The sequence below is a fragment of the Malania oleifera genome, chromosome 3 (assembly GCF_029873635.1).
Source record: "Malania oleifera isolate guangnan ecotype guangnan chromosome 3, ASM2987363v1, whole genome shotgun sequence".
NCBI classification, from domain to species: domain Eukaryota; kingdom Viridiplantae; phylum Streptophyta; class Magnoliopsida; order Santalales; family Ximeniaceae; genus Malania; species Malania oleifera.
In genome coordinates, this window is record NC_080419.1 from 105,804,345 (window position 1) to 105,813,697 (window position 9,353).

General features: G+C 39.5%; 1 protein-coding gene across 2 annotated transcripts; it reads left to right on the forward strand.

Annotated features, from left to right (window-relative positions):
* The first annotated feature begins 451 nt into the window (after positions 1-451).
* Positions 452-8,865, forward strand: LOC131151591 (uncharacterized). Of its 2 annotated transcripts, none has more exons than XM_058102841.1 (5): positions 452-960; positions 6,257-6,508; positions 6,784-6,852; positions 7,749-7,941; positions 8,190-8,865. In XM_058102841.1, the coding sequence occupies exons 1-5, from the start codon at positions 565-567 to the stop codon at positions 8,621-8,623; spliced, it is 1,344 nt and encodes a 447-aa protein (XP_057958824.1). In that variant the 5' UTR covers positions 452-564; the 3' UTR covers positions 8,624-8,865. The 2 variants fall into 2 exon arrangements, with proteins under 2 accessions (XP_057958824.1, XP_057958825.1); XM_058102842.1 differs by having other exon boundaries at positions 8,193-8,865.
* Positions 8,866-9,353: the final 488 nt, after the last annotated feature.

Genomic DNA, 9,353 nt, shown 5'->3' on the forward strand with positions numbered 1-9,353 from the left:
AATTCCTCTTGTAAGATAGGATGATTTGGTGTTACACTAAAAGTGGAGCGGAGAATTCACAAGGTTAGTGTGTTTAGTATTTTATGAAAAATCAAGAAGGGGAACAAAGTGAAACGGGAGATCAAAGAAGGAACCAATTAGAGGAAATTATATTTTAAAAAAATTATGTAATCTTTTAAAGATTGAGGAGACACCCAAGATGTTTTTCTAGGAAGGTATTAATGAATATATTGTGAATAAAAGTTAATTTAGTTGACTGGAGAATAAAGAAAACAAATTCTAATAATATATTTTTTAGTTATTGAATGATGCTAGGGATTTGGTTCCATCATCCTTCAAAACTAGATTTGTGCATGGTATCGATTGAAGATATCCTCCTCTTTCCTAAATTAGGTTGAATGATAGAAAAGTGTTCTCTCTATAAAGAATAAATTTAAAATAAAAAAAAAATGTAAATATGCCTATGACATCCTAGGTTTTGTTTGGGGATAACAAGGCATTGGTGCCGCCCCGCCTTTCCCTTGGCGCCTGCTCCTGCTGTTGCCTCGCGATGTCGTTAATGGGATGTTGAAGATGGCCGCAGCAACATCCATGGCAAGGCTCTTCCACTCAGGTTCTTTTTGGAATCCCATCCGCCGACGCCTCCCCGCTTCCTCCTCTTCAACAATTACCTACGCCACTGCTACGACGAGCCCTAAGAATAATAAGAAGAAGAAGCAGCAGCAGCAAAAGCTCAATGTCGGGGTCGGCGGTGCTGCGGCGGACTCGAAACTGGCGGCGGCGAAGAGGAGGACTCGGTCCGATAGGGAGTTGGACAGAGAGCAAGTTGAGCGCTACGGAGACGGCGGCAGCCATATTCCGGTCATGCTGGGTGAAGTCCTGGAGGTCTTCGCTTCCTCCGCCACACCTCTGCGCTCCTTCGTCGACTGCACTCTCGGCTCTGCCGGCCATTCTTCCGCCGTCAGTAATTCCTTCGCTTTCCTACTTTTTCTTTCGTCATATGCATTTATTGTACGGTCTCTCTGTTTTGGATTGCGGAATGAAATTTAATTTTGTTTTGCCGAAGGAATTAAAAATACATTTTAAGCAATTTGTCGGCATTCACTTTCCCCTTGTCCTTCCCTTCCCCCGAGTTTCTCCATTTTCTTCTGTCTGCCGGTGATTCGTCATTTTTGAAGAATTGAATATGTGCGCGTAGCTTGCAATGTAGCTTGTTGCAATATAGGCTAGATGGAAGCAAGAAGAGACATAGTGAAGAAGAAGGAGAAGAAGAAGAGGAGGAGGAGGAGAAGGAGAAGATTATAGGAGAGGGTTGGAAGAAGATCGCGAGGGAGAGAGATGTGGGGAAGACGCAGTTACTACATTCTTTCAGAATGACCAACCTGTTTGTACAGTACAACAACGTTCTAATTTATGGAAAAGACTAAAAACAAGATAATTATAAACAAACCCCTAATGCATGCCTATTTTTAAACCTAATTAATTAATTAAATCTAACACATTTGGATTTAGAAATCAACAACCCTTGGCCCTATTGTGTTGAATTGAACCCCAAATAGGGCTGATTCCATACATCTAATTGCCAATTTTCCACCCTACATCAATTCCCTCCTGCCTGAGACAACTTGGCTATGTTGAATTGGTGAAACACCAAGGAGTCTACAACCTTATGAGGAACCATCTTACTTTATAAGAAAGAAACCACTAGTGCTTTTCGGCTTAATTAGTAGAAGATCTTGAGAAGGCTTCAACTTGTATCTCTTCTATTCAATGGAGAAGTTATAGGAATTTTCATATGCATAATGCTTAGTGTCACGGACCCCCAATAATTTAAACTCAATTAACAGACCGCGCGGCACTCGTCAAGGCTCTCTCTCGACAGAGTCAGCCAATAACTACACGTTCAATTTGGCTATCATAAACACTCGAGAGATTTTCTGAAGCCATTCAGACATGAAATATCATATCTAACAATAATGAATTCATGAAGACAAGCGACTTTCATACTCAATGATACGTGGAACTAGTTGTTATATTCAATCAACAAGACAACCACACAAGCCATCATCTAAGTAATTCAACATCTAATATAAAAATCCGTGGTGAGAACAAGTGTGGACATCTCTCCTCCCCATTTAATTGAGGTACACTGTCAAGCCCTAACATTCTCTATTTCTCCCCCACTCACTCTATTGATGACCTCGTCGATGTATTTGTAAGAAGACTTCCCACTCTTGTTGTTGATGACCGTCTTCATTCACTATATGTCTACCAGGTTATACTCTACATATTTAGTCTCTGCTCTATATGACTCATCCACGGTATGAGAGAAATACAACCACTGACTTGTAAAGAACTGAAATGGGATACGACTCATCCATTGTGCGAAGTAACTACAACAACTAATTGGTAAATAACTAAAAAAGGTATTCAACTCATCCACTATGCGAGGTAACTACGCCAACTGGCTGGTAAATGACTGAAAAGGATATGACTCATCGATTGTGTGAGATAACTACGACAATTGACAAGTAAAGAACCGAAAAGGTATACGACTCATCCACTCCAGTTGGTTGTCTTTTTGGCATTGAAATAAATTGAATCTCTCATCGTACCATCGTTCTAGTCGACAGAGGCTTCCAGTTCTCTATATTAACTTGGTTAGAGTGTGCAACGTTCACCCTGCCTACGCTTTTTGCGCTTTGGCGTGTCACCTTGCCTACTTTCGTAGGTACTTGGCGTGAACAATTATCATTTCTCTGCCATACTAACTAAAGCATGCATTGTTCACCCTGCCAACCCTTTAGCGCTTAGTGTGACACCCTGCCTACTTTCCTGGGCGCTTGGCGTAAACCATTGCTCTTTCTCTGCCATGTTGACTGACCAGAGTGTGTAGCGTTCACCTTGCCTTACATTTTCTCACTTGGCGTGACACCTTGCCTACTTTCCTAGGTGCTTGGTGTGAACCATTACCTTCTCTCTGTAGTCTTACTGGAAGTCCTCTGGCCACTTACCCAAGAATTTGTCATGGATTCTTTTCCAATCTCTGCAGGCATAAACATAAGCAATGATCTCCATAACTCTCGTAGGAAGGCCTCAAGCTCTATTGGTACTATCCCATAGGATTATGGAAGGCATCATGCCCACGATGTGTTTTAGCCTATTTAAGGCTTCTGATTCCTCAATATTCTTGGACAGTCCTCAAGCTCTATTGGTCTGTTTCTCGTAGGGAGGCCTCAAGCTCTATTGACACTACCCTTTGGGATTCTGGTTGGCATCACGCTCTCTATGTGTTTCAGCCTGCTCAAGGCTTTCAATAACTCAATATTCTCTGGCAAACCTCGAGCTTTATTGGTCTGCATCCCGTAGGGAGACCTCAAGCTCTATTGGCACTACCCCTTTGGGATGATGGATGGCATCACGCCCTCGATGTGTTTCAGCCTACTCAAGGCAACAACTCAATACTTTCTGGCAGATCTCAAGCTCTATTGGTCTACTTCCCGTAGGGAGGCCTCAAGCTCTATTGGCACTACCCCTTGGGATTATGTATGGCATCATGCCCTCGATGAGTTTCCGATTGCTCAATCCTCCTTTCGAATAATGCAAGCTCTGTTTGTATATCTCCTTCATGAGATGGGAGATGGGATCATGCCCTCAATGTATTTCAACCTATTCTCGAGGCTTTCAACTACTCCACCCCAGGGATTCTTATACATGGAGTGACTTACTCAAGTTCCACAATTCTATTTTCAAAATCAATTTTATTTTTGGCGGCCTCAAACTCTATTGGCGCGCTTTTCTCTTGAGTCATCCCTTGCCTTACATGCCTCCACATTGTTCAATTTTACAAAATTTTAAATTCTCATTCTACTAGTGTTCATGCACACCGGGTTCACGCACACCGTGCTCTGATACCAACTGTCATGGACCCCCAATTTAAACTCAATTAACGGGCCACGCAGCACTCGTCAAGGCTCTCCCTCGACAGAGTCAACCAATAACTACACGTTCAATCAGGCTCTCATGAACACTCGACAGATTTTTGGAAGTCATTCATAGACATGAAATATCAGTTCTAACAATAATGAATTCATAAAGACAAGCGACCTTCATAGTGATATGTGGAACTAGTTGTTATACTCAATCAACAAGACAACCACACAAGCCATCATCCAAGTAATTCAACATCCATTATAAAATTCCCTAGCGAGGACAAGTGAGGACATCTCTCCTCCCCATTTAACCAAGGTCACACTGTCAAGCCCTAACACTTAGCCTTGTATTTAACAACTCGTGACATCCTTAAAAACGTTACATATCTCGAGGGGAAAGGTCTCACACTAAGTTGTCTCCACAATCTTATCAACCTTGAAGGCTAGCAAACAAAAATCATGGACTTTCAAGTTGATCTTGTTCACCAAAGCAATCTTGTATGGGTTAAAATGTGGCTTAACCTTCAAATTCAACTTCTTCACATTTTCTTGAAAAACTATATTTGTACAACTGCCTAGATGGCTGGATCAATAATTAATGTGTAAAGTAAAAATTACTTGAGCTTGAAAGATGTTGGTTCTCCTCCAATATTGTTTCCTTCAACCTTGTGAGAATTTGTCTCTCACATACTCATCTTCATCTAAGTCACTTGGGAATTTTGTCTCAGCATCAATCACCTATGCTTCTTCATTATGTTCTTTTTCTGCCATTGTCCTGAACTGATAAGGACACTGTACATCTTGATGCTCAAAACCTTGGCACTTAAAAACTCAACTGTTGGCTGGATTTTAGAAGCTGACCTGGAGCATTTTTGACTGGCTTTTCTTGCATGACAGTAATAATCTTCTTAAACTGAAGGCTTGATGTGATTTTAGGAGGATTACGTAGCACATCCTCCTTTATCTCAGTGGCGACTTGAACTGCATCACCAATTGTAGACAGATAACAAGTAGCAATCTTGATTCAATGCTAAACCTTTGAGCAATTATGGTATCTTATGTTCATTCAATGCCTGCAAGAGTAGCCAAATGATAAAATCTACTCTTTAAGCAGCTACTGTCATGTCTTCTAGCATCAAATGGAAGAGCTTATATGGACATAATGCTACTGACTGTTTAAGAGTACAGACTCCTGCATGGCTCATTCATCTCATCTCAAATCTTAATCTCTCCATATTTCTTCTCCTAAAGATCGCCTGTAGTAAAAACCACCAAATTTCACATAATTTCCTTCAATTTGGATTTGTTCCAATAAAACTTTTGAGTTTCATTCATATCACACCACCGAAAATTATTCTTCAAGGAGTTTCCCAATCATGTAATTCATCAGGAGATTTATCTCCATTAATATCTGAAAATTTCAATTTTATTCCCCTATTTAAATGATTATAATGGCCTTTATGTAGCTTAATTGTTTGGGGAACCACAATGCTTTTACCACTTATCTGTTTAATACGATATTCAATTTGTAACTTGCCAACTTCAATTAGCCTACTCAAAGAATTAGTTTTATTCTTCAAATCATTCTCAATTTTCTGCACCCTGTTGAATGACAGTTCAGCTGTTTCAGACAACTCCCTGTTAGTAATTGTCTTGCTGGATTTTTCACTGTAGCTGTTTTCCCAGCAATGGGCTCAAACTAGAAAAAGCTACCATGGAGCAAAAGGGGAGATAGGTTTGGGGGGGGGGGGGGGGGAATTTATATGGAAGGGGAAAAAATTATTTTTTTTTTGGGGGGGGGGGGGGTCAAGGTTGGAAAGCAAAGCAGTATGAAGGAAAAAGAAAAGAAATTACAACCTGGATCTCATGTTGGCTGTGTCGGGGTGCAGATCAGGGTCAATTTGCTGTTTGAACCAGGTTGATGATGTGCTAGGATTGAGGATATGGTTGATGACGCATCCCATTGGCAGCTTGCATGGCAGTGCGATCTGGGTTAATCTGGAATTGGGTTCGGTTATTGCTAAAAGAAAAAAATGGGTTTGAGTTGTTTGTTTTGTTTTATTTCTTTGCCTTTTATTCCTCTCTGTTGTTCTATGCCACATAAATGCTACCATTCATTTGAAAAATTTTGTTTTTATTGTATTCAGTATTCACTGCTTGATTAGTCCTCTTAACAGAACCAACAGCATCATCTCCCTTTGTGCTGTTATTAATCTTCTCTGGAGAATCTGCTAATATATTTAAATTCCATTTTGAGTATTTCTTGCGGCATAAGTGCCCCTATTTCTTTTTTAGTATTATTGCACTGAATAAGTGGAAAACAGATAATTCAGGCGCATCCTGAATTGCAACTATACATTGGATTGGATGTTGATCCTTTAGCACATGAAAAGGCACGGGCTCGGATCAATTCTTTTTTGCACTGCGATTCTTCTCGCCCAATTTCCCACCTGAAAGCACATATCCTTTTGAAGAACTTCAGAAACATCAAGACTGTGATTGCTGAGGTCAATGACCAACGTTTAACTTCTGGAGTTGATGGGATCCTAATGGACTTGGGGATGTCATCCATGCAGGTTTGTGTGCTTTAACTAACTTTGTTGCTTCTTGAATAAAAATGCTTTAATATATGTCAATTCCTAAGCTCTTGGCTCGCAGCATATATGAAATATATCCCAAGCTTTTAGTTCTTCTAATGCAGGGTGTCCTTGCTTGTCTAGCAGTAGAATTTAATTCTCAATTTATGTGATTTTTTCTTCCAGTAGTTGTAATAATTCAATTATTCATCAATTGTTTTTTTTTTTTATCATAATGTTTCACTTTCCTTGAGTTTCATCGTCCCTCTTTACAGGTGGACAATGCTGCGAGAGGGTTTAGTGTGCTTTGTAATGGTCCCCTTGATATGCGGATGGATCCTCAGGTATGAGCTGTCATGAACTCTTTGAAGTGTATATTATTAATTAATCACCACTTGCTTGTTTGAGCAAAATGACAACTATGTTAGTTCAACAGTGTTGCATTGGAAAATTACAATGCACATGAAGACCAAAATTTGTGACTTCCGGCTACAGAATCAATTGATTTCAGGCATTGGATTGAAAAATTAAATTGTGCTTTTTACAAATATGTTATTAATTGATAGAGCAAATAATGTGCGCATAAAACATGCACTAGTATTTTGGGTAGAGGAATATCTTATAATAATGGAAAGGGTTGAAGAAATGAATAGTACTATTACCCTTGGTTGGTGTAAAGAAAAGTGATGATAGGACCAAATCCTTTATACAATACCCCTGTCATCTGCCACAAATTGATCAACAATTTCTGCTTCTAGCAACTGCGCACCGGTCCTACAAGTAAAAAACATGACCTTGGTTCTGATACACTTGTAGGACCAAGCATTTGCTGCTATGGTAAAAGTTTTCTTTTTCCTGGATAGGAAAAAAATTTTATGAAGGACGCAGACAATGTACAAAAGAAGGGGACAAGATGTCCTCAGGAAACGATAAAACTATAAATCTGTTGGTATAGTAAAAGTTGTAGCTGGTTGTTGAGTTACAATAAAACTATAGATGTGCTGCTACAGTAAAAGTTATAGCTGATTGTTGAGTTACGATAAAACTATTAATCTGCTGCTACAGTAAAAGTTATAGCTGATTGTTGAGTTAACCACTGAAATTCTCCTGGACATTTTCTTTTAATGCCATTGTTTTACAAGGCTATAACTTTTGTAACTAATTGTCATTTGTGGTTCCCATGTGTAGAGTTTTTGTTAATTTCTATCTCATTCAACTGATTTGTACAGGCATATGACAGGCAACTTTGAAAGCAGAAGACATATTGAATTCTTGGCCAGATACAGAAGTGGAGCGAATACTCCGGGAATATGGGGAAGAAAGCAACTGGCATGCTCTCCGGAATAAGATTATTAAAGCGCGTTTAGGTGGTGGATTGCATTCTACTGGTGAACTAGTGGAGCTCATTCGGAGTACAACTCCCAGGCCAAGAGGTAGTTTCCTCTCAGTTCTTCTATTGTGGCTTTTTCTTGTTTTTTCCTTGAATGCCTGCTGATTCATACTTTTGTGGCCATCCTCAAACGAATTGTGCTCCATGCTTGTGTGATAACATACCCCCTGGTCCTGAATGTGCATAGGAGGATTTTGATACTCATGTATAATTGCCAATGTATGTAAGTGCTATGACTACAAAGTTGATTTGTAGTACATTCGTGGTTGATTAGTGGCATATGATTAACAGCAGCAGGGGGGAGACAAGGTTGGATAAAGACAGCAACACGGGTGTTTCAAGCCCTGAGGATAGCTGTTAATGATGAACTGCGAACACTGGAAGATTCCCTTTATGCTTGTTTTGATTGCCTTGCACCTGGGGGTAGACTTGCTGTCATCTCTTTCCATAGTTTGGAGGACAGGATAGTGAAGCAGACATTTCTCAATATCATCAATAGTGGCCGCAGAGATGAACAAGAGGGGGCTGAGGAGACGTCTAGAAGAGATATGATGAAGAATGGAAGTAGTGATGAGGAAAAGGAAACATGGATTAAACAAATGATACTAGGCTGGAACGGAATTATTCTAACAAAGAGACCAATAACGCCATCTGAAGAGGAAGAGAGATTGAACCGTCGGTGTAGGAGTGCTAAGCTCAGGGTGATTCAGAAGGTTCGATTATAGATGAACTGGTCAGGTGATTCCCTGTGTTACATATCTTGCTCTCTGTGCCTCTGGTGAGCCATACTATTTGTTTACCATTAAGCACCCTTGCTCTAAGTCATTGACATAAATTGGTATCCTCCAATGGAACTAATTGTCAGTAGAAATAATATCTTATTCCTTATTTAAGAATATTATTAATACATTGTCGTATTCTTCATTTTATGTGGGAACAAAAAGTTTCATAAGACTCTTTCTGTTAATATGCATGGTGGTCCATTTGCAAACTTATGGCTACTGGCACACTTGATGGGAGCTGCCTTAGTAAGTTTGTGGGGTTTGCTTTGCCTTTAATCTGATGGGGAATGCCGCTATGTTGCAAAAATATGTAGAAGTAAAAAGAATATAATATGATAGGAGGTTCATTTTTGCCTTGACAAGCATTCATCTGCCATCTTTAGTTCTCTTAGGCATTATTTTGATGCTATTTTAATGCTTTCGTATGTTGGAAGTTGGAAGGGGATCAATTAAAGATTGGATTTGAATAAAACAACTGTATGTGAAACATACAGAAATAAATTTACCATTTCATTCTAGTAGATTTTTATTTGCATTGATGTTTGGAATTTACGTGAAAAGAAAATGGAACTTCCATGAAAAAGTAATGAAATGAATTTTCGGAAATATGCAGGAGAATCAGACAATTGTTGGAGGAGTTCAATCTAGGGCTAGTTATAACTGTAAAAACTGC

What these genes read in the sequence shown, in the direction of transcription:
- LOC131151591 (XM_058102841.1), top strand. Translation starts at nt 565, where the DNA reads ATGTTGAAGATGGCCGCAGCAACATCCATGGCAAGGCTCTTCCACTCA. An exon ending in CTGCCGGCCATTCTTCCGCC is followed by an intron (nt 961 to 6,256) that starts GTCAGTAATTCC and finishes AGTGGAAAACAG; the next exon opens with ATAATTCAGGCGCATCCTGA. An exon ending in ATATGCGGATGGATCCTCAG is followed by an intron (nt 6,853 to 7,748) that starts GTATGAGCTGTC and finishes GGCATATGACAG; the next exon opens with GCAACTTTGAAAGCAGAAGA.